Source organism: Neocloeon triangulifer, unplaced genomic scaffold (genome assembly GCF_031216515.1).
Source record: "Neocloeon triangulifer isolate White Clay Creek 2 clone unplaced genomic scaffold, ASM3121651v1 ptg000012l, whole genome shotgun sequence".
Classification (NCBI taxonomy): domain Eukaryota; kingdom Metazoa; phylum Arthropoda; class Insecta; order Ephemeroptera; family Baetidae; genus Neocloeon; species Neocloeon triangulifer.
In genome coordinates this window covers 8,292,522-8,314,872 of record NW_026775554.1, presented here as the reverse complement: position 1 = coordinate 8,314,872, position 22,351 = coordinate 8,292,522, and the positions used below count along the sequence as shown (strand labels likewise).

General features: G+C 38.8%; 3 protein-coding genes and 1 long non-coding RNA gene across 12 annotated transcripts; 2 read left to right on the top strand and 2 right to left on the bottom strand.

Annotated features, from left to right (window-relative positions):
- Positions 1-1,935: 1,935 nt before the first annotated feature.
- Positions 1,936-7,497, bottom strand: LOC132197212 (uncharacterized). Of its 2 annotated transcripts, none has more exons than XR_009441824.1 (3): positions 3,132-7,497; positions 2,990-3,079; positions 1,936-2,908 (listed from the first exon to the last, which is right to left on the bottom strand). It is a non-coding gene; the product is annotated as an uncharacterized LOC132197212 (long non-coding RNA). The 2 variants fall into 2 exon arrangements; XR_009441825.1 differs by having other exon boundaries at positions 3,141-7,496.
- Positions 7,498-8,031: 534 nt separating this feature from the next.
- Positions 8,032-14,311, top strand: LOC132198016 (glycerol-3-phosphate acyltransferase 3-like). Of its 3 annotated transcripts, XM_059621682.1 has the most exons (11): positions 8,032-8,208; positions 11,188-11,361; positions 11,412-11,624; positions 11,678-11,818; positions 11,872-12,006; positions 12,086-12,322; positions 12,528-12,761; positions 12,870-12,985; positions 13,041-13,182; positions 13,240-13,448; positions 13,532-14,311. In XM_059621682.1, the coding sequence occupies exons 1-11, from the start codon at positions 8,056-8,058 to the stop codon at positions 13,617-13,619; spliced, it is 1,842 nt and encodes a 613-aa protein (XP_059477665.1). In that variant the 5' UTR covers positions 8,032-8,055; the 3' UTR covers positions 13,620-14,311. The 3 variants fall into 3 exon arrangements, with proteins under 3 accessions (XP_059477665.1, XP_059477664.1, XP_059477663.1); XM_059621681.1 differs by lacking the exon at positions 12,086-12,322 and having other exon boundaries at positions 8,033-8,208; XM_059621680.1 differs by lacking the exon at positions 12,528-12,761 and having other exon boundaries at positions 8,033-8,208.
- A 145-nt stretch (positions 14,312-14,456) lies between these two features.
- LOC132198017 (uncharacterized) lies at positions 14,457-18,327 on the top strand. Of its 4 annotated transcripts, none has more exons than XM_059621685.1 (6): positions 14,457-15,000; positions 15,044-15,304; positions 15,713-15,999; positions 16,055-16,304; positions 16,483-16,674; positions 16,907-18,327. In XM_059621685.1, exons 2-6 carry the CDS (start codon positions 15,059-15,061, stop codon positions 17,105-17,107), a joined length of 1,176 nt encoding a protein of 391 aa, XP_059477668.1. In that variant the 5' UTR covers positions 14,457-15,000; positions 15,044-15,058; the 3' UTR covers positions 17,108-18,327. The 4 variants fall into 4 exon arrangements, with proteins under 4 accessions (XP_059477668.1, XP_059477666.1, XP_059477669.1 ...); XM_059621683.1 differs by having other exon boundaries at positions 15,056-15,304; positions 16,907-18,326; XM_059621686.1 differs by having other exon boundaries at positions 14,457-15,304; positions 16,483-16,739; positions 16,907-17,022.
- On the bottom strand, positions 17,132-22,251 carry LOC132198018 (solute carrier family 25 member 44). 3 transcript variants are annotated; one of them, XM_059621690.1, is made up of 5 exons: positions 22,022-22,251; positions 21,698-21,963; positions 21,173-21,377; positions 20,924-21,115; positions 17,132-18,139 (listed from the first exon to the last, which is right to left on the bottom strand). In XM_059621690.1, exons 2-5 carry the CDS (start codon positions 21,956-21,958, stop codon positions 17,820-17,822), a joined length of 978 nt encoding a protein of 325 aa, XP_059477673.1. In that variant the 5' UTR covers positions 21,959-21,963; positions 22,022-22,251; the 3' UTR covers positions 17,132-17,819. The 3 variants fall into 3 exon arrangements, with proteins under 3 accessions (XP_059477673.1, XP_059477671.1, XP_059477672.1); XM_059621688.1 differs by having other exon boundaries at positions 20,924-21,377; XM_059621689.1 differs by having other exon boundaries at positions 20,924-21,377; positions 22,055-22,251.
- Between the last annotated feature and the right edge of the window lie 100 nt (positions 22,252-22,351).

Genomic DNA, 22,351 nt, shown 5'->3' with positions numbered 1-22,351 from the left:
GAATTATTACCGAGAGGTGGTGCATTAATTCAGGTTTCTACTGCTTTTTCAATAAAAAAAGTGCAAAAATTTATTGAATTGACCACTTTTTCACTCCATATAATAAACTTATTTAAAAGCACCTTTTAATATCGCACTTTTTGACTTTCTACTTTACATTATTCAAAGGTAGTCAGCATTTTCATAATAAATAATTTAATTTTAGGAAACTTCAGTAAAAAATAAAATTATTTTAATGTTTTCATTGTAATCAAACAATCAAAACCTGTTCAAAAAACAATATTGTTTATTGAGAGAGAAAATACATAATTTTTTCTGCTGTAAAAATTTTCATGCAATACTGTGCTATGATAAGTCATTAATATAATATACACACAAAAAATTATACTCAAGTAGATATAATGCGAATTTCAAGTAAAAAAATAAATTTGCATCTATTGTATGGCATGATACGGTATTATAATCATTTTGAAATATTGCTGTACGCGCAATTAAAATTTCATTGCTTGGTAATTAATTCAGTCTTCCATTAATATGTATATATTTTTAGAGTAAAAATTACCACATATTGCTCTGATCTATTAAAATGTACATGAGAATCCACAAAACAAGCAGGGCGATGATGGTGACGAGGAAGACGGTCTTCAGGCGGTGCCAGGGGCTCTCGGGAGGCGTCCGAACGGCAGAGGAGCAAACGCCGTTTGAATTGCTGCAGTTGCTGATTTTGATTCTGACCTCGTCCATCTCCATCATGGCTGCCTTGTTAGCCGCGCCGTCCCGTTCGAACGCACCGTTGTCCATCTGCAAAACAGAGACGTCCACTTGAGTACATTCATCGCCCATATAGAGAACAGTTTTCACCAACAAAAAGAGCAAAGCTTGGCCGCGTGCGTTCTTCGTGTGTATGGTGGAGCTCAAATTTTTAACTAGTATATATCTGAGCTGTATTAAAAAGCATTCTCAGCGTTCTTTAGATAGTACATTACATATTATAAAGTTCCGCAGTATGACAAGACTGAACTATGACCATCAGATACCACCAATGTCACTCTTATCAGTATACACCACCATACTCCATTAAAATATGGAAAATATCTCTATTGAAATTCCCACTTGCATTCACATCAAGAATTTATTTTAAAATAAACAGCAAAATTTACAGAATAGTGATTAAACTGTAAAATAAATTATTGAAAATAAATATTCATTTTTAACAATTCTACATTTCAAATCTAAAAAAAAGCAAATAAAATTTAAATGCTATATAAAGAATAAATTATAATGTTTTAAACCAAAATTTACTGCGCGTTACCTTTTTGTGCTGAGGTCTGAAAGGGACTGCCTGTTATAATGCGCTCGTGGATAACTTTCACTTGATCCGCCGCGCTCACTGGCAATCAAGAGTGTGGGGCCCCTGCTTGCTCCTGCGACTCATCAAACACACTAAAAAATAGCTGCAGGGATTTCTTCCGCATCAACGGCCTTGGCGATTTTAGAAATTAAGCGCAGACACTTGTTTATACACCTAATTAAAAATTACGCACGCGCGACATGTTCTTCGGCTGTGATAAGAATTTAAAATATTTTTGTTTAGTCTTTAAGGTGAAAATTGGTGAAAATAAGAAACATCTATGCAGGCGATAAAATATGCGCTTATTGGAACCGTGACGCTGCTGCTTTTTGATCTCAATATTCCTGTGACAAAATAGCAGAGATGACCGGAACAGCAGAAATGAATTGCAGTAGAGTGGGATGGATAATGATGTGTGGGAGGGAAAACTGAAGGTCAAAAATGATTTGGGTGACGACGCAGTGTGCATAAGCATTCAAAATTTTGCATAAAAAGCATTTGAAAAATAATGTAATTCAGTAATAATTTACTGGATAAATAAAAAAAAATGTTAAAATATATTTAATTTTTTTATTTTAATTTATTGTAAAAATAATCGAAAATAATCAATATAAATATAATTTTATCATTATCTTTACTGATGAGTTTAATTTAGCTCAAGTAAATAGTAAAGTTCTTGTTCATAACAAGGACTTTCCAAGTTTCAATCTTGTAATATTATTTGACACGTACAGAAGCACGCGAGCACGTGGCTATATAGTTTTGATCTGATCCAATATTATAGACGCAGAGCAAGAAGACTTCTTGTCAGAGCAAGAATTAGTTCACTCTTTCCTCCGCCAGATGTCTCTTTCGGCGCCAAGGCAGGTGCAGGCCAAAAAATAAGGAAGGCTGAGTTGGTAAACAAAAATGAAAAGACTGTCCCGACTGGCAAGGTGATATCGGACACACACGAGACCCTAAGTAGATGTCCTGTGCTGCTGTCCGGCGCTGAGCGTGTCCGAGAACACCTGAGAGCAGCGCGGCCAGAGCGATGGGCGAGAGCGCCGAGGACGGACACCTGGAGCGGCAGGGCTCGGTCGAGTCGTACGAGCAGGCCAAAGGAGGACCCTCATTCAACATTCCCAGGGTGTCGGCCCGCACCCTGGTCGGCGCCGCCAGCATGGGCAACATCGGCGCCCTCGAGTGGGGCTCTCAGGGGCTGCTTGCGTACGGCTCCAACTGCTCCGTGGTAGTGTTGGACACCAGGAACATTCAGACCGTCCAGACTCTCGAAAAACACAAGCACCCTGTGCAAAAGGTGGATTTTTTTTACATGAATTTAGATTTATCAGTTTTGTTGTTGTTACATAATATAACTTTGATTTTTTTAGATCTGTTGGGAGCCTGGCTCAATCCAGGGAAAAACCGCTGGTTTGTTTTTGGTCTCTGCTGACCTGCAGGGACACATCGTTATTTGGGACGTCCAGCAGGGAAAGGCCGCTGGCGTTCTCCAGGATGGTTCCAAGGCCATATTAGGTATTTGCATTTTATTAAGTGCAATTTTAAGGTGATGTGCTAAAAATGTATAAATTGTTGCAGACATGTCGTGGGTGAAAGGCAACAACGGGGTGTACTTTCTTGCTGTCCTCCACCAACCTTATTCATTGGTCGTCTGGGACACGGCGACCAAGACCAAATTGTGGAAGAAAACCTACACGGAAAATCTGTTGTCCTTCAGCTTTGACCCTTTCAACAACTCAAGATTAGCATGTTAGTTTGAATTGATTTAAAAAAATACCTAACTCACACTTTTTTTTCAGTTTTATGTCAAGATTGCATTTTGTTTGTGGATGATTTCTCGGTGTCCAAAGTGCCGTCAAGCAACGGTCGTAGATTTTATATCAGCCAAGGAATGGGGAACCACGCCAGTGGAAGCCACAACAGCAACGAGAAGAAGTTGGGAGGCGAAGGCCTCCGAAAAATGGTCAAGGATCTTGTCATAGGAGAGGTCAAACCAAAGTAAGCTTTTGCACAAAACTGAAAACAGTGGATTTGAGTTTTAAAAATTGCTCAAAATTTAGGTCTGAAGAGGTGCCAAGTGGTGGCAACAGCGATTGTTTGCAGTTGTGCTATCACCGTTCACTTCGCCACCACCTGCTGCTGCTCTTCTCCAAAGAACTGCTCATTCTGGATCTGCACATCAATCAGACCATCTGCGTCATCCCTTTGGAGAGGACAGCAGCGCCATTCATGCAGGTTTGCTGATTTTGCCATTTTATTTCAATGATACAGGAGGTTAATTTTCTATTTCTATGAGTACGAATTGAAATATTTTCAATTTCAGGTTGTGTCATGTAGGCAGAGGGATGTTATGTATTGTCTGCATGAGTCTGGGAGCATCGGAGTCAAACTGAGGAAGCGCAATCTGTCAGCTTCAAGGCTTTCACTTGACATGTCAGCCCTTAGTCAAGGTAGTTTTCACCCTGAAATATCTTTTGTTACTTAAATTTAAATAAAAAAATCAAACAAAATTTCAGAAGGCTTCCAAATGCAAAATGAACCCGAAATGGCTTATGACCAAAGATGTCACAGCGAGGCTGTCCGACTGACCAAGTCTTCAAAAGTGCTTGGAATGGCCATCGATCCCCATTCAGAGTGCAGAGCTGGTATGTATTTGGTAAATGAAAATCTTGTTTTCCCTAAAATTTGTTGTCCAGCTTTGATTTTGACAAATGGGAAGATAATTTTTCTGGATCTTGGGTACACTCCGATACAAATGGACACTGCTAACTACCTTTCAAATCTGGTCGAACCATTGTATTCTGTGAGTAATTTTTTTTGTGAAAACTAAAATTTTATGTAACTTTTACAAATCATTGCAGCCAAGAGAAATCAGCGCTGAGGGAAATCTGAAACTTCAAATTACGGGTTTGTTGCACAGCATCAGTGGATCACTTCAGGCCATCAGAATGTGTCCACCCCTGACCACAAGGAATTGGCAAGAGTACGAGCCAATCATGGCTGGTGGAACTGAATCGGGTTGTGTGCAAATTTACAACATGGCAACAGGAATTCTCGAAAAGGAACTAGTCATCCACTCCTATCCTGTTAGGTAAGCAAAAAAATGATGCACTATTTGAAAAATGTTTAGTTACGATTATATTTGATTAGGGGAATTGAGTGGACTGGCCTGAAGAGTTTCCTGAGCTTTGCATTTACAACCCCAGGTTCATCTGGAATGGTGCGAAATGAGTTGTTGCTGACGGATGTTGCAACTGGAGGTTGCACTTCGATTCGCACAGATGTTGTTGACGAACCTCCAATCGACACTCTGAAAGTTTCACCTTTGAAGTGAGTCTTATATTCTTTTGGAATCGGATAATGTTAAAAATTTTTTACTTTGAAATCAGGCAATATTTTGTGCTGTCACTTAAATTTAGCACATTCGAGTTGTGGGATTTGCGAAATATGTGCATTTTGAGAACCATGCCTAAGAAGTTCCCCCTTGTGACGGCGTTGGTATGAACATTTTGTTATTTTCAACAAATGTATTTCAAACATGATTTAGGAATGGTCACCAATTCACAATTTAAAAGCATTAAGACGGAAAATGGCCCACCAAGAAGAGAAAGAACAGGAAGACATCCAAGTGTTGTCACCTACTGCCGCAGAACAAAGTAAAAACTTGATTTTAATAATTATTTGTGAAAAAATTCAAGAATATATAATTCTAGCAAGAATTGGTGAATCTTCTGCTGAAAAAAGTCTCATAGCCAGGGAGCATTTTGTATTTACAGACACCGACAGTCAGTTGTTTCACTTTTCTGTCGATGGAAATGTGATGAAAGATGGCATCAAAATTCCTCCTGAGGTACAAACGTAGCTCATGCATAACCAAACTTGAATAACATTTTGTTTTGCAACAAATTTTAGACTGGAGTTAGCGGTGTCACCTGTATTGCCTTCAAAAATGACCTTATAGTCCAAGGAGACTCTGACGGGTTGCTGAATATTTGGGATTTGAAGGCTCGCTCGTCACGAAACGTGCACACTTCAAGAGGGTGGGTAAAAAAGATGCGGTTTGCTCCAGGCAAGGGAAATCTCAGGCTACTGTTACTCTACAATGATGGCGTTGACATAATAGACCTTAAAAAGGTGCATATTTTTTACAATGAATCAATAAAAAATAACGGTCTGATTTTAGGCGCATTACGAGAGAATAGCTCAGTTGAAGAGTCCTCGTGATATTGTCAAGGTGATGGATATTGATTGGGCTGCTTCAGACAAGCCTGTCCTGGCAACCCAGGATGGGTGTCTCCGAGTGATGGACATAACTTTGACCCACTGCAGCTCCCCAATGTCGGAATATTCATTCCAAGGTTATTTTGAAAATTTAAAAAATGATTAATTTTCTAATATAACTTTCTTACAGACTCCATTTATTGTCCTAGTCTTCTTACACCTCATGCACTTCTTAGTCTAAGAACCTCACTTGCTACTGGGCTCTGCACGATTGATCAATTGGACAACCTCCGAGGGCTAACAGACCTAGAGGCTCAAGGTGAGCAACTTTTCAATTTAAAATTTAATTCAAAGAAATTAATGTTAAAAATTTGAAGGCAAAATTTTTGAAAAGTTTGAAACACAGTGCGGATTAACAATTAAAGTTGTGTACATCCAGACTGGAAGTACTTTCCAAATCAAAAATTTTAAAAGTTGTAAATTTTTTCCTACATTTTTAGGCCTGAAAGACCAACTAACTCAGCTTTCCGAGTCTGAAATGGACAGTTTCAGGCAGAAATCTTATTGCCAACGAGCTCTGGCAGCTGCCAAGTACTTTGGTTCCACGGAGGAAGTCGATTTGTGGACCGTGGCTGATTACTACATCAAAACTTACAAGCGCACTGTATAATAAATATTTTTACAATTTTTCTCTTGACATTTCCACAAATTAATATCCTAGGGAATTATTGAGAGGAGTCCGAGCATAGATTCGCCTGGCTCCACCTTGGACACAAACAGAACCAATGCAAACCCAGATCTAGAACCGTTAGACACTTGCTATGATCTTATCTGCGATAATTATTCCTTCCAGGTATGTTTTGTATTCGTTGAAATAATACTTCCAGTCTAAAAGTGTAATTTCTCAGAAACTGCAACTTGAGAGAGCATCAATTCACGAGTCGAAGCGCGGAGACTACGAACACTCGAAAAAGGTGATCGAACGTCTCATCCTGCTTGGACAGACTGACAGAGCGGTGCAGCTTCTTTTGGAGACGGAGCTTGAGAATCCTGCCTACTACACTGATGCCATAAAGTACAATTAGTACAATTTGTCTCCTCAGTAATTGAAATTTTGATTTCAGAGCTTGCTTGGTTTCAACCATTCAGTCTACTGGTGCTGCCCAAAGCACTATCAAACTTGTTGCCACAAACTTGATAGCAAATGGAAATATAGGGGAAGGTAAATTTAATACTATTCATTAATTTTGGAGAAACTATTAATTATTTATGAAGGCGTCCAACTTTTGTGCTTGATTGGAAAGGGGTTAGATGCTTGCCGGTATCTCACTTCATACTCTTTATGGGAGCGTGCAGCCTGGCTAGCAAAATCAGTCTTACCTCAGGGAGAAATGGCCGAGGTGCTGAAGAAATGGGCTGAGCATCTTGCTGCCAACGGGAACAGGGTAATTCTCATAAATTTGATTTGATTTTGTTTATTTGAATTTTTTGACAGATGCAAGCTGCACTTGTTCTCATCTCGCTGGGTCGATTCGCACAATGTGCAGAACTTTTGGTATCGAAAGGTCTTCCAGCCCAGGCTTGGATTCTACTTGCTGCGTGCAGAGAAAACGGTTTGGAAGTCGAGGCACCCAGGGGACTTCACGAGGAGCTGAGTCAATTGTTTGAGGGCAACCAGCGCCTTCTCACACTGCTGTCTCCAGATTGACCATTTTAAAAATCAAAAGTTTCTCCTGAACTTTTTTCGAGAAGTGCTTACAAGTCGATTCTAGTTTCTCTTTTTTAGAGCCACTGTATGGTTATTACTGTTTAGGCAGAGAAATAATTATTTACCACACCGCAGGGCAAGAGTATACACATTAAACTGCTGTATTGATGGTGCAATTTGTTAGCCTTGACCTGTGTATCACAAGATCATTTATTATATCAAAGTGAATAAAGATTTATATATTTTAAGCTCAGCAGAAATTCACAATGTGTAATTTTTCTTTCAACCCTAAAAGAAATCTTTTTGAAAGTATAAAAAGGTAGAATTTCGTCAGAAATAGAATCAATATTAAAATGAATGAATAAGGTGGGTTTTAATCCACCGTAAGGGTTGGAAAGATTTAAAACTTAGAATAATTAAAATGTATTTTTTACTCAATTTTCCATTAAATAATTAGCAACCTCCAAATTCCAATAATTCTTAGTTTGTAAGTCGGAGCGAAAATGTGATGATTCTTGTCATCTTACATTAACCTTGACGAGAAGAAGATTGCGTCTGCCATCCTCTTCTTATTGCAATTCGCAAAAACCATCGAGTGCCAGTGTGCAAAAAAAAGGAGGCTGACAATTGACATCTGCAGCGAGCCGAGCCCTCTGTCGCAGCCGGGTTTGGCGCCACTCGCGCCTCCCCCCTCCCCTCCGTGCGATTTCAAGGGCAACGCTTCTTTTTTGTTCCAACAACTGCTTTTATTATTTTATTCAGTAAGTGCAACATGGCGGTAGTCGGGACGCTCGTCTCGATCTCGGGCTCGCTCCTCTTGACGCCGTTGATCCTTTTCCTGCTGGTGATTCTGTTCCTGGCCTCGATCGGCAAGTCGATCGGCGTCCGAAGACTGTACGTGAAGACCCTGCTGACCCTGTTCGAGGTGAGCAAGCGAGTTTGCGAGTGCCAAAAGTGGGCTCGTCATGGACCTGCCCCACAGCCAGAGGAATGCACGACGATCCCCTTTGGTCGTTCGCAGATGTGCAAATTAAAAGACTCGCGAACTTTTGCATGACTCACACGAATTTACTTCGAGAAAGATTTGCCAATTTTTCCCGAATGTTTTGCTCAATTTGAGTTTGTTTTTCTCGCAATTCCCGGATTTGTTCCACATACGTGGGCAGTTTTAGGGGTGAGCGAGAGGATTTCCGCGGGCGGAAGTGCGCGTCCGATGTACATAATTTCCGAAATTGAATTCAAAGATTTCAAAGTCGAAACCTCGGTGCCTTTTGTTTGTGTGTTGGCTGCGTTTTTCGATACGCGTGCCTAAGGAGAAATTACTTATCCTGCCCGAGAGAGTGTGGTGGCATTTTCACTTTTGTCCAGGAAGACGAGCTTGCTCGGCTGCGTCAGCAATATGACTTTTAGATAAACAATACAACTTATTTATTTTGATTGCAGGTCGTCGTTTATGAAATTGCTACTGATTTTTACACAAAACTCTCAAGTGAAATATCAAAGTTTTCATTCCAATTTAATTAAATTTGAAAATAGAATTTTGTATTATTTAAAATGTTATCAAAATTCCTGTTGATTTGAAGTCTCAATTTTTGAGAGCCATTTCAGGACTTTAATCGGCTTTATCAAGTGTTCATTCAAAAGCCTTTAAAGAAAATATGAAAAACATAAAAAGTAAAAAAAAAACCTAAAAACAATTTTTATAATAAAAATCCAGGAGTTCACTATAAAAATTTTAACACTATGAGTTAGAAAGCTACACAATCTTGAAACTTTATATTTTGATGTATTTTAACTTAATTCCTTATGTAATATAATTTAATCTAGAAGTTTGTTTACCTCCGTTCACGTTTGCCAGAGAAGATGAAAGGAGTTTAAAGTGTACAATCTCAAAAAAATGAGTTAATCTCTCTTATGTACAATTTATTATCCTTTTTGTGCCCCTTAAGGCTTATCATGTTGTTAATTTATAACTGGATCAGTTGTGTTCTCGAACCTGCAAAATTGCCGGAATCGATTTCGCCTAAGTTACTTTCCCACTCGCCAACACGGTTGAATGTGTAATTTGCATGGGTCGCGTCAATACTTGGTGAATAATTCATGAACTCGTGCGCAACTGTACATTCCAGAAAATTCTGCACTTTCGATAATTGAAATTAATAAAATCCTTAACCTCTCTGGGATCAGCTCTTGGAATCAAAATGTGCAGACGCGGCCCATGCACTCGGGAACTCTGACCGACGGGCGCGGCTCACGTGACACGCACGGGCTTATGTAAGATTTGATTATGGAAGACATGCCTTAAGTGGTGATAAGCGTCAGATCAGGCCATCACTCATTTGGAGCAGAGGGATTAATGCATTGGAATCTGAATTTTTCTGGATAAATTGCTCTTAAAGAAAAAAATTTAATTAATTCATTTTAAAAGTATATTTTTATGAAGAAAAATCAGTCGATTTTGAAGTTTTAATGCGATCAAAGGCAAAAAATAAAAAATAAAAATATTACAAAAATATAAATATTTGTATTACTTTATCTAATTATTTTATCAATTTTAATTTAAACCAAAGAAGAAAATTATTAATTTAAATATTTAAACAGTTTGGTGAAACATCAAATGAATTGCGTTAATTTTTTTGTATAATATTTTCACTTTTAATCTATAACTGCAATGGAAATTGTATTATTAACCCAGAGCCAAATACACATTTTTTTTCTTTTCAAGCAATAATATTTGATGATATTTCTAACCAAAATCATCTTGATAAAGTGACAGTCCTTTCGGTCTTCTGATGACTACATTATAGTCAACCGCTGACATTAAAAGCAGAGCAAACCAGTTTTGCAGAGGCGGCAAAACCCTTTCCGGTTTTGCTCACTTTCCCGCCCGCATAAATTTTGGTTCGCGCCCTCTGCTCCAAACAAATGGGGGTGTAAATTATTGTCGATGGTTTGCATTTTAATCAGGCGTTCGTAACGGACAAAAAAAGGTGCAGCTGCGAATTCTTTGATTCTGAACCTCCCCCACGGCGGTAAAATAAAAAATCTCGTATGCGGCGCTTGACTGCCCAGCACGCTTCAATGCAAACCTGGTCTGCTGCACAATTCGCAATAGGGAAGTGGAATAAATGGAAATCGCAGCCATGCGTGCCGCAGAATAATTCTTGCTCGACTTGTTTTGCTTTTCTTTTCAATCGTGACTCTCAAATATTTAAAATTAATAAAATTCTTTTTTAAATATTTAAGAATTGCAATTTTTTGAAGAAATATATCAAAATATTGTAGTAATTTCTATATAAATCTTACTTTTGATTTAATATTGAACCTTCATTCATAAGTTGATTCATTCACAAGCCCCTCTGCACTGTTCCTAATTTGAAATGTCAAAAGGCGTCGCATTTGGAAACCCTTCTGGCTGCCAATTTAATTAAGTAGCCATTAGGAGATTAACCAAAAATGTCACAAGGCGACTAGAAAAATTATTTTTATCTCGAGGAATGCTAATCTAGAAACCAACTATATTATATGTGTGTCCCCTGTTTGTCATCTGATATCATTCTAATGATGAACCTCAGACTTTGAAACTTGCAATCAAGCCGCTCCATTCATGCTCTTGGGAAACTAATTAGATGAAAAAGAAGAGCACACTTGTTGTGCAACAAACTTGCATTCGATGCAACTGATGAAACACAACTCATGTGTCTCACTTTCGATTAGTCATCAAATATCATAAAAAAAAAATGAAAATGCAGAGCTTCTCAATGCAAGATGATGATACAAACAATGAAAACTCCCCACACAACCAGAAAAATAATTGTATGCAAATATTTAAAAAAAAAAAATTATATTCCATTATTTTGAATTGCAACATTATTAAAAAGCTTGCTTTTTTGTGTGATTTCAGTATGGCAGGCAGCACATTGAAATTGCCAACAAGCAAAAGCGGCGGTCCGATGACTCAGGGTTCAACTCTGAGGACGAGGGCGATTCGAAGAGAACAAGGACCACGTCGGAAGCATCCGACGACGGTCTGCAGAGGGGAAGGACCAAAGGTCACCAACGAAATGGATCTCTTAAGGTAGCAATTGAAAGTCTGATGTTGATTGAAAGTAAAAATTTTATGTCCAGAATGGAATAAGTCTGATTCAACGAGAAGACCTCATCCTCGCACCTGACCCTTGTCACAACAAAAGCGACCACAATCACCGAGACTCGAGCAATCCTAGACATCCGAAGTCCAGGAGTCACTCGGCTGGAGCGCCCAGAACTGGTACCTCAAATGGTACGTCGGAAAAGGGCGAAAACAGCGAACAAGAAGATGAAATTGATAACCCGGGACTGGTATTAAATCTTATAATTTGTCCTGAGATTTATAATGAACTCACAATTTTTAGGACAAAGATCACAGAAAATTGTCTTTTGAGACTTTGAAAAGGGAGTTTGACCTGTCAGACTCTTTGACGTTTATAAAGGCTGGAGTCGAGTCCATCATTGAAGACGAAGTCACCCAATGTTTCGAAGCTGAAGAATTACGGGTTAGTTTATACTTACTATTTTTAGAAACATTTTTCTAATTTAAATTTTCCAGTCTTGGAATTTGTTGACAAGAACAAATAGACATTATGAGTTCATCAGCTGGAGACTTACAGTGATTTGGATGTTAGGTTTTGTAGTTCGCTACCTCTTTCTCTTCCCACTGAGAGTCACCATATGTTTTGTTGGGGTGAGTCTGCGGCTCTTGTTAAAAATTAATAGACACGTTTTATAGTAAACATGCGGAAATTTTAAAAATTTAAACGCAGTTCTGGTGGATGGCAATTTCTACCACTCTGATCAGTTTGGTGCCAGGCCTGAAATTAAGGCGTTGGCTGAACAAGCACGCCATGCTGATCACTTTCCGACTTTATGCACGCTCCTTCTCAACCGTAATCAACGTGCACAACACCGAGTACATGCCTAAGTCCAACGGCATATGCGTGGCCAATCACACAACGCCGGTGGACATTGTCATTCTTGCCACCAACACCTGTTACTCTTTGGTATCAGCAGCAGATTTTATTTCAAATCAATCGCTTTCTGTGCTGCTGGATATAAATTTCCAATGGATTTGTGTTTCCTCCTTTTTTTATAATTTTTTAATTTGTACGCTCCTAAAAACAATTTTTTATCTGTTATTTTTCTTCAATTATTGGTTTTATCTTGCTATTTAATTGATTATTAAATTAACATTTGTCTGCTGTGCAGGTTTACTGGCTGACGTTTTGTACAGCGGTAGTCGGATATGTGCCCGCGGGAAAGTTCAAGCGGTGGCTGAACTCCAAAGTGTCCATCATGTGCTTTACGTTCTTGTCCTCCGCGCTCTCTGCAGTCATCACATACCACAACCCCGAAAACAAGCCCAAAGAGGGCATTTGTGTGGCCAATCACACATCACCAATTGACGTCCTCGTCTTGGCTTGTGACAATTGTTACGCTTTGGTATGTTGTGTTGTCCAGTGCGTTCTAAAAATTGTGCTTGGTTTAGACAAATTTGTTTTAAATAAAAAAAATAGAGTTTCGTCTAAATGTATGTTTCCTACACACTAGATCGGGCAGCGCCATGGAGGATTCCTTGGCTTGCTCCAAAGGGCACTGGCCAGAGCTTCTTCGCACATTTGGTTTGAGAGGTCAGAGGTCAAAGACAGAGAAGTTGTTACCAAGAGGTAATTTCCTGGGAAAATTTATCAATGATTTTATTTGACCAAAATATTTCCGCAGACTTCGTCAGCATGTCAGCGACCCTGATAATCCACCAATTTTGATTTTCCCTGAAGGAACTTGCATCAATAACACATCAGTGATGCAGTTCAAAAAAGGCAGCTTTGAAGTAGGGGGAGTTATTTACCCCGTCGCCATCAAGGTAGAAAAAAATTCAGACGTATTTTTTGCGATAAAATCTTTATTAAAATTATTTCAGTATGACCCAAAGTTTGGCGACGCCTTTTGGAACAGCAGCAAATACTCAATGATGCAGTATCTGTACATGATGATGACTTCCTGGGCAATTGTGTGTGATGTGTGGTACTTGCCGCCCATGCACCAAGCCCCTGACGAGAATGCCGTAGATTTTGCCAATAGAGTGAAGAGTGTGATTGCTACACAGGGAGGACTGGTAGACTTAATGTGGTATGTTTTCTAAAAAAACATACTTTCAAAAAATCACATTTGATGATTGGAAATAATTTCATGTGATTAAAATTCCTTTTCAGGGACGGTCAGTTGAAACGAATGTGCGCAAAGAAGGAGTGGAAGGAAAGGCAACAGGAAGAGTTCAGCAAACGCCTGAAAGTAGAATAAATCCTCAGGACCGAAAGAGGAATAATTTTAGTGATGAGAAGGCCACACGAAGCTGCGACTGTGATCTTAGAGCTTGTGAAATCCCACCACAATCCACCTATGTCCACTTCCCCCAACCATCCGCTGCAATGACAGGACCAAAGATGCTTATAACCAATGTCTTCATCTGTGTTCGAATCCTCTTGTGCCAACTGCTTGAAGACTCTCTGACAGACAGCATTTACTCTGCAAGTTTGAACACTGCCTGCGTCTCATTCCGATTCAATCCCGAAGCAGGAAATTTGCCATCTGGTTTCAATTATATTTCAGCCGCACTCTAAGCCACTCCTAGACAATGTAACTGAAATTATGATTGTATTTTGAAGATTTTCATTACTTATAAATCAACGTGTATCCAATTGACAAAACATATCTCCTTGTCAGCCAAATTTCAACTGGCAAAACTGAAACCTAAATTTTTTAATTAATAAACTTGGAGTGGCTGCGCATGCACACTCAGGATTTCCAAGCGAACCTTCAGTATGAAAGATAGGTGCATTATAAATGCCTTGAGAGTCTAGTCCTATGATGGGATAGGATTGGTTCCATTACCATTAAATATTCATGGTGGAGGTGGTTGTAAAAAGTAATAATTTGTAATCAGCTAATTTATTAATGATAAGACTGGAAGAGCTGGTCTCTTAAGAAGTCATCATTTTAATTTTGGTCTTTCACTGGAAAAGGCAGCTGATCGAGAAAGCAAGAAGTGTGAAATTGCAGCAAGTTATTTTTGTTACCAGTTGGGACTTGAGCAAGTTTTATTTTTGGAAAGGATAAAAATGTATCTTAGGAATTAAATGCGTGTACTATCACATCTGTTAAATTATATTTATGTGTCTATTGTTTTTATTGATTTTGCGTAGAACGATTGTCTCTCTGTTTGTGCACAACTTTTGAGTGGAAGAAACAAGCTTGTGTAATTGTCCATCGATTTAATCTATATTTTAAATTTCATCGATAAACGTATGGATCCTCATTCGGAATAAAATTAATGTCAATAAATAATTTTGTTTCCCAAATAACAAACCTGTTAGTCTGGAAGTTTCACAGTTTGTTGGAAGAAATTAGATTTTGAAGCGCAAGGACAGTAGTTATGAATTTCCACTGAAAATCAGCACGCGACTCTCTAATTAAGCCACCAGCAGTAGTCATAGCAACAATTAAGCAAACACATTAATTTGGTGTCACTTTTTGGACAATATGGTTCAGTTGTCTTGTGTGCGTGACAAGTGACGGAAACTCATTCAAATTTCTCTGGTGTCTGATTTCGGACAAGAATTTAATTCTTTTTACTCTCCCTTTTAAAAATAACGTAGAGCTTATAAAACAATGACATTATTGGGTAAGTGAACAATTAATAACTTATTAAATTTGCATAAAAGCAGTGCAATCAACAGGTGATGAGTTCTCCCGGCGAAACTGCCCCTGAAGGGACCTTAGCCCCTGTAGCCGTTTCCAAATCATATGTGGTTGATCCGCAGGTTCAGAACGTGGCAGTGCTCGTGGTTTCGGGCGTTCTAGGTACACTCTTCAATGCAGCCCTTCTGGCAGGGGCGCTCACCAGGCCCCGCGTGCCTGGAAGTCTCGGTTGCACTCCACCGATAGCAGCGGCTCTCTCGCAACAGGCCTTTGGTGGACTCGTAGAGGTATTATTGTATTATATTGATTAGGAAATTTTAAGAATTAAAAAAAAATGCTAAATGCTTAGAAAAACTGTTGGTAGATTTCTATTTAAAAAATTTAATGTTGTCTCAATGACCACATTAAAAAGCTTGCGTGAGATTGTCACAGAGCTAAATGTGGTGTGTAGTTGAATCGATATTACATATTCATTTTGACACAGCTGCGCCGTTGTCTCTGCTGCTCATAATGAATAAACTTTTCCAATGAACCCTTTCACCCCTAATTTAGTCACCGCGTAGTCTCTTATTTTCAAATTTGTGTCACGGTAACGCCCTGCATTTTGACATTGACAAATATGTGTCATTGTAGATTTAATTTTAGATTCGTTTATTGAAAAAAATTTTATTAAAAAATATCTGATTCCATTTCAGAGCACGTTGACCATGTTCCTGGCCGCGGCCTACAGTGGAGGCGGCCTGACGAGCACCGCAACGGCGCCAAACGACTTCTCCCTGCCTGGCAAAGCCACTCTAATCGCCTCCCTCTTCTTTGTGTCCACTTGTCATGCATGGTCAAAGGCCTCGATGATGGCAGCCTCCGCTCCTGGGGCGTCCGTAGGTTTGGTTCGGCTCCTCATCCTTGTTAGTTTTGGCGTCAGCATAGCCATCGCAGCCACCACAGGCTACTACGTTGGGTCTGACAAGGCCAACGTCAGCTCGTATAAAAAAATGGTTCATTTAAAAAAATAATAATAATAAACAATAATTATTTAGGACGGTTTTGGTGCCCCGGCTGAAACTGGCGGCCATCCCGGCTGGTCTGCGGTGGTCGATCGTGGCCCTTGGGATGGCGCTTCCTTGGGCATTATGGGTGGTTTTCGTTGTAATGGCCATAGTGGCGTCAGCGTCCAACAGGAAAAGCGAAAAGGTCTTCCAGTTTGGTTCAGAGGCGCCTCCGTCGACAGGGGCCATTGTCTCGACCGTTACTATTTTGTACCTGGGCCTCAAACTGCCATATGAAATAGTAAGTTTTTTGTGTAGAACATTTTTTTTTTTTGAGAGATAAATGTGAATTTTAGATTTAAATAGTTACTTTCATTTATTATTTCTAAAAATAATTTTTTTTAATCCCTAAACACCGAATGTTGATGGAGATTTTTTCAGGATTAAATTAGAAGTTAAATTAATGAATTAATTTTCAGAGTTCAATGCTGCAAGGTCCACGGCCGCCCACCCTGCACTCGGCACTGGCCTGGGCGCGCTTCGCCTACTCCGTTTTGTTGCCTATCCTTGTCTTGGGCAGCGCTCGCAGGTTCAAAGCGGCCCTGATCGCTGCCTTCATGTGCTGCAACCGGAGAAAGCGCGCCGTCGCTCCACCAGAGGCTGACCAAGGGGTAAGGGGTGAGCTCGAGGAGTTCTCCGAAACGGAACAAGAGCAAGCCTACTAGTTTAGCGGCAGGTCAGTCGGAGACAAATGCACCTTTGTCAATCGGTTTGCATGTTTTATTAATTTATCTCGGAGCATGAATTCAAAAAAAGGTGCACTTGCCTGCGACATTTTTATTTGCAATAATAACAAAATTAAATTATCTGTATTGACTCTTATTTTTTTTTATTTAATATCAGGGTGACCGCGTCCCTGCATCCTGCCCTATTCTTTTTCAAACGCCCGGAGGTGTTTATCTCAGAAGGGTGAGGTACAAACATCATCCCACGGCGCCAGGTTTTGCCTACGCCTTGTGCGACATCGAGCCGAAAGCGATTCAGAAATCCGACACGTGGGAGAAAATGGACATTTTTATGCGGAGTAGTGCTTTCCTCAAGTGAATGGGATGGAAATAAGTTATTGAGTTTATCAATAAATAAGCTGACTCAACTGTCACAGTTTATTGCAGAAAATCCAACAAGAAGTAAATTTTCAACACAATGGTGGCAAAATGACAAAAAAAGTTAAAAATAAAAATAGTTTTTCTTCTATCACAACTATAAAGTTTCTCGACTTCAAACAACTTTTGAAACCAGCTGCTTCATAACAAAATTTACAGGTGTTTGTGTCTCTCAGCCCTGTATCACAATTGAAGGAAATCAACCGGGCTCCAATAAAATGTAAAAAGTCGTCAGAGAACTATGTTTCTTCCTAATAATCCATAAAATTATTTTGGTAAAAGTGTTATTCTGTGCCTGAACCAGCAGACTACAAGTATATAATGTATAACTAGATTACAGAAACCTGGCAATGAACGGTATATTTACTTTTCCTCAATGCTGAGCAAATTTAGATAGGTGTCAAAAATTGACAGGGGCCAAAATTTAAAACTTAATTATCAGACAAACAAAATTGTCAGATTGAACAAAAATTAAAAGTGATAAATTCAATAGACAAAAAAAATTATCAACACCTTGGAAGCAATCCAAAATGAAGACAAGCGTCGAAGGAGTCGTTGAATCAACTGATCTACGAACACGAAACGTCATCCTTATGTGGGGTCACATAAAAACTGAGGAGGTAGAACCAAAAGTTTGAAAACAAAGGCGCATCTCACCAGCGGACGAGATCTCGGTACTCGTCGTTGATGCTGAGTCTCTTGATGCTCTCGTAACTGAGGATGATGGCGAACGAGTAGACGGCTGACTGCACCAGCCGGGCGCTCAGCCCCTTGCTGAAGATGCGCATCCCCTCCTCGGCCCAGAGTTCGCGGAAGGTGCGCGACATCGAGCCGATCCGCTGCACCTGCAGCCGCGCCCGCACAATGTCCAGCGGGTTGGTCAGCAAGGTCGTTGTGAAGCCACCCATTGTGCCGGATATGCACTGAATCATCAGGTGGGAGCACCCTGACGGAAGCAACCGGTGCAATTCATCTAGAAAGTTAATTTGAAAATTGCAGGTAAAAAGCTAAATAGAAAATTTATTAACGAAATAAATTTGATACTATAAACTTGATGAACGCTTTATGATTCTTCATTGAAGAAAATTATAAAAAGAAAAAGACAACTTTTTGTGTGGAAGAAATTAATTGAAAAACACAAACTGTTTGCAAATTTTGTCAAATTTGGTGCTTCTTTTCTCAATATTAATAACTTTATAATTTTAAAATTGATAACATATTTAACATGAAAACTTGTCTAATATTTATTAAAATTATAGTTTTGCAACGTTTTTTTTTTAATGTTGGTAAAATATAAATCGTTTAATAAGTAAAAAATTTAAGCATTCTTCAATATAATATAAATTTCTTTTAAGGGGTTGAAATTAATTTATCTTCCTTTAATTTTTTTAAACTTAATGAATGAATAAATGAAAAAAGTGAAATTTTTATGGGCATTCTCGTAAAATATTTTGAAAACTGTTTCCCCTTAAAACGAGTTATTATCAGGGCAAATCAAATCGGTAAAATTAAATTGACAGATGATACGCGGAAATTACAAAATAAAATTATTAATTTAAGTCAAGAAATAAAATCAAATTTAGATCACATGGTCAAGGCTGAACTGAAGCTAAAACTGAAACACATGAAGAAGGAAGTTGTTAATAAAATTCAAATAGAAACGAAGCAAGTAAATGATAGGAAAATTGCAACATCTAAAAATAAATCCAGTGCAGCGTGGAAACTTATAAACAATAAATTAGGGAAAAGTAAAAATTCAGAGTATATTGACGAATTAAATATAAACGGTGCTAAAGAATCAATTAAACTTAATATCGCCAATTGCCTGAACAATGCATTTGTTGAACCAGAGCCTGACCTAAATAATATAAATTTAGCTGATTGTTCCAAAGTGACTGATAACCTTTGTAATATGGTACAAGAATTACAGCTTTTTGAGGAGTTTGAAATATATAGTATAATAAATCATCTCCCATCTAAAAATTCATCTGGGTGGGATGGAATTTCAACCACTGTACTGAAAAAAATTTCAATGTATATTACTGCGCCTCTTACTTATTTAATAAACGAGTCATTCCTAAAAGGTAGTTTCCCCGATAATATGAAACTTGCTAAAATTATCCCACTGTTTAAAAAGGGCGAAAAAGAAAACCCTTCAAATTATAGACCAATTGCGATAACATCATCAATATCAAAAGTATATGAGAAAGCCTTTTTACATAGATTGGAAAAACACTTGAACACTAATAATATCCAAATACCTGAGCAACATGGATTTAGAAAGGGAAAAAATACTGTAACGGCCTTATATAGTTATGTAACATCTCTGTACGAATCAGTTGAAGCAAAAGAAAAAGTGAATGTTATCTTGTACGATTTCTCTAACGCATTTGGCACCCTTCATCCACCTCTCCTTATACATAAGTTAAAACAATACGGTCTAAACGAGAACTTGCTCTCGTGGTTGGCCTGCTTCTTATCAAATAGGAAACAATTTGTACAGCTTAAGAACCTTGGTTGTGATAGGTACGAGGAGTTTATTAACTCGGATATATTAGAGAGTAACAGGGGTGTGCCGCAAGGCACAGTTCTCGGCCCAATTGGGTTTTCTATGTATTTAAATGATATTCCTCTCGCTGTGTTCTTGGCCCTCCTGATTTTGTTTGCCGACGACTCCACGGCTATAGTCAAGGGAGAGTCTTTTCCTGAGGTAAATACTAAAACGGTGGCTGTAAATGAAAGTTTTGTCGATTTTGCTAATGATAATTTTTTGAGGATAAATTCAGAAAAATCTAAAATACTACAAATACACACCAGCCAAACAAAAAATCTTGTTCAACCTGATGTTAAAATTGAAGATAAGAGTATAGAAATCTGTAAAACTGGTAAACTCTTGGGAGTACAAATTAATGATACACTTAACTGGAATGATCACTGTGATAAGGTTGTCAATAAAATGAGAGGAGTCTCTCATGTGTTCACTAGACTGAAATACAAGGTGTCAGATAACATTCTAAAATTGATCTATTTTTCACACGTTCAGAGTCATATAATGTATGGGATTGTAATTTGGGGGGGTTCTAGTCATTTAATCAAAGTATTTAGAGCACAGAAAAGAGCGTTGAGAGCCATGGCGGGCATTCCCTACTGGCGATCTAATGAAGCGTTGGATACTTGTAAACCAATATTTGTCAAATATAATATAATGACTGTGCCATCGTTGTATATACTCGAATGTATAAAATTCTTAGTGCAAAACCGAAACCTATTTCAGAAATATAGTGATACTGTAGATACGAGGAGAGTGACTAGACATAATCAGACTAATCTTTGCTGTAATGATTTGGTTGTGAAAGAAGTTAAGCTCAAGAAATCTGTAGAAAACCCAGAAATCATGATCCCCAGAATATTTAATGCATTACCGATATCTTTAAAAGTCCTCGAAAATGACGACGTTCTTGTAAAAATGGTGAAAGCTTTTGTGTTAGAGCACAAATTCTATGACTTGAACGAATTTTATCGTTTAAATAATGCCATGTACACTGACTTATTTTAAAAAGCTGTTATTTACTATGTATGTTATGTGGTATATAATGCTTAACAAAATAAAGAAATCTTGAATCTTGAATCTTACCATATCAAAAAGATACTAAAAAAGTTTCATTATTTAGTTATCATAGAGCTTGGGGCAAAATTGAATCATCATTATTTTGATTGTGAACTTTCAAAAAATACTTGTGATTGAAAATTTTCTCACCTTGGTAAAAATGGTAAAGTAGCCACCACATGGCTGAGTTAGGTACGTATGTGCACAACGAAGCAGTGTATCCTCTGTAGTAACCCTTCAACCCATCCCTTCGGTAAATTTCGGCAGTGACGTAGGCGGCGATTTGGAATTTGGTTCGTCCTTCAACAACCACACCCAGCGGGTTTGTGGCATGACTAGCACCTACATTTGGAATGTTATTAAAATGTAAAAACAAATATTTGACCAAACCAAATATACCTTTGGCTTGTCCGAGGATCATGATGTGCTGGGAAATGACGTCAAAGGGCACCACAATGCTCTGGCCCACCAGAGAGGCAGCGGCGCCTCCGACCATCCCTCGGATCCGCGAGTCCGAGACCAACTCGCGCTCCTTCAGGATGTGACGAACACCTTCGTACGTCGAGATGTAGAAGACACCAGAAATGAGCTGCGCTGCACTCACCTGGATTTCAACAAAATAGAAAATTAAAAGTGAACAAAATTATCAAATAAAAACTGCGTTTAACCACATTTCCCCCCATATTTTTAGTATTCCAGAATAAACTATTAATGAAGTTCTTCTAATTAAAAAATTCAAGTTCCAAATTATTTGTATGTACAAAGAAATTTTATTTGGTTGAATGATTACTTTTGAAACTTCAAACTTTATTCTGAACCACCCTATTGATCTCATTTTTATCTTAATGGAAAATGCCCAGCAGTAATAAAATAAATTCCATCTATCGTAAACAAAAAATGGAGATAAAAAAAATATAAGCTAACCCAAAAGCCCTTGTAGAGTCCCCTCATTCCTTCGCTCTTCCTGATCTGGATGCACGCGTCCATCATGCCCTTGTAGGCCTCGTTGTGTCTCTGGATCTGCAGTCTGGTCTTGACCACCGTCAATGGGTATAGGGCGCACCGTACACTGAACGAACTCATCATGCTGAGGGGGAAGAACTTGCTCTTGTCCATCATCTCCCACTCGATGGTGCGCAGGAAGGGCACGCCCAGGGCCGGACTGGCCGGGTCCAGGCTGTTCATCTCGCCTGAAAACATATCGTCCCGATTCAGTTCAATCTTTTCGCGGACTCGCTGCCAAATGACAATTCAAGGGTGTGATGTAATCTGCAGTCGCACCGAGTTCTCGGCTCACCACCGGCCGTCGGGCGCCGAACAAATCATCAAGGGTTGGTTGATCCGATTCGGCGTCTGCACGCAATTCGACGCTCCCGTCGGCCCATTTTTAGCAAATTTCACGAAAAATGGTCAGTTTTGTTTTGACTTTGACCCATTTGCAGCTTCCATCATTTTCCAGCTGACAGTTTTTCTGCTGCGATTCACTCGCGGTTAAAAACCGGCATTTCACTAAACGTTAAAAAGCTTCACAACTTAAGATTTAATTTAAATTTAGCTCAATTTGTTCATTTTAGCAAT

Coding starts and splice junctions, on each gene's coding strand:
- LOC132198016 (XM_059621682.1), top strand. CDS start 8,056: ATGGCGGTAGTCGGGACGCTCGTCTCGATCTCGGGCTCGCTCCTCTTG. Junction 12,762..12,869: donor GTGACAATTGTTACGCTTTG/GTATGTTGTGTT, acceptor CCTACACACTAG/ATCGGGCAGCGCCATGGAGG. Junction 13,183..13,239: donor TTTACCCCGTCGCCATCAAG/GTAGAAAAAAAT, acceptor AAATTATTTCAG/TATGACCCAAAGTTTGGCGA.
- LOC132198017 (XM_059621685.1), top strand. CDS start 15,059: ATGAGTTCTCCCGGCGAAACTGCCCCTGAAGGGACCTTAGCCCCTGTA. Junction 16,000..16,054: donor GACAAGGCCAACGTCAGCTC/GTATAAAAAAAT, acceptor ATAATTATTTAG/GACGGTTTTGGTGCCCCGGC. Junction 16,305..16,482: donor TCAAACTGCCATATGAAATA/GTAAGTTTTTTG, acceptor ATTAATTTTCAG/AGTTCAATGCTGCAAGGTCC.
- LOC132198018 (XM_059621688.1), bottom strand. CDS start 21,958: ATGAACAGCCTGGACCCGGCCAGTCCGGCCCTGGGCGTGCCCTTCCTG. Junction 21,378..21,697: donor GACTCTACAAGGGCTTTTGG/GTTAGCTTATAT, acceptor GTTGAAATCCAG/GTGAGTGCAGCGCAGCTCAT. Junction 18,140..20,923: donor ACTTTACCATTTTTACCAAG/GTGAGAAAATTT, acceptor TTAACTTTCTAG/ATGAATTGCACCGGTTGCTT.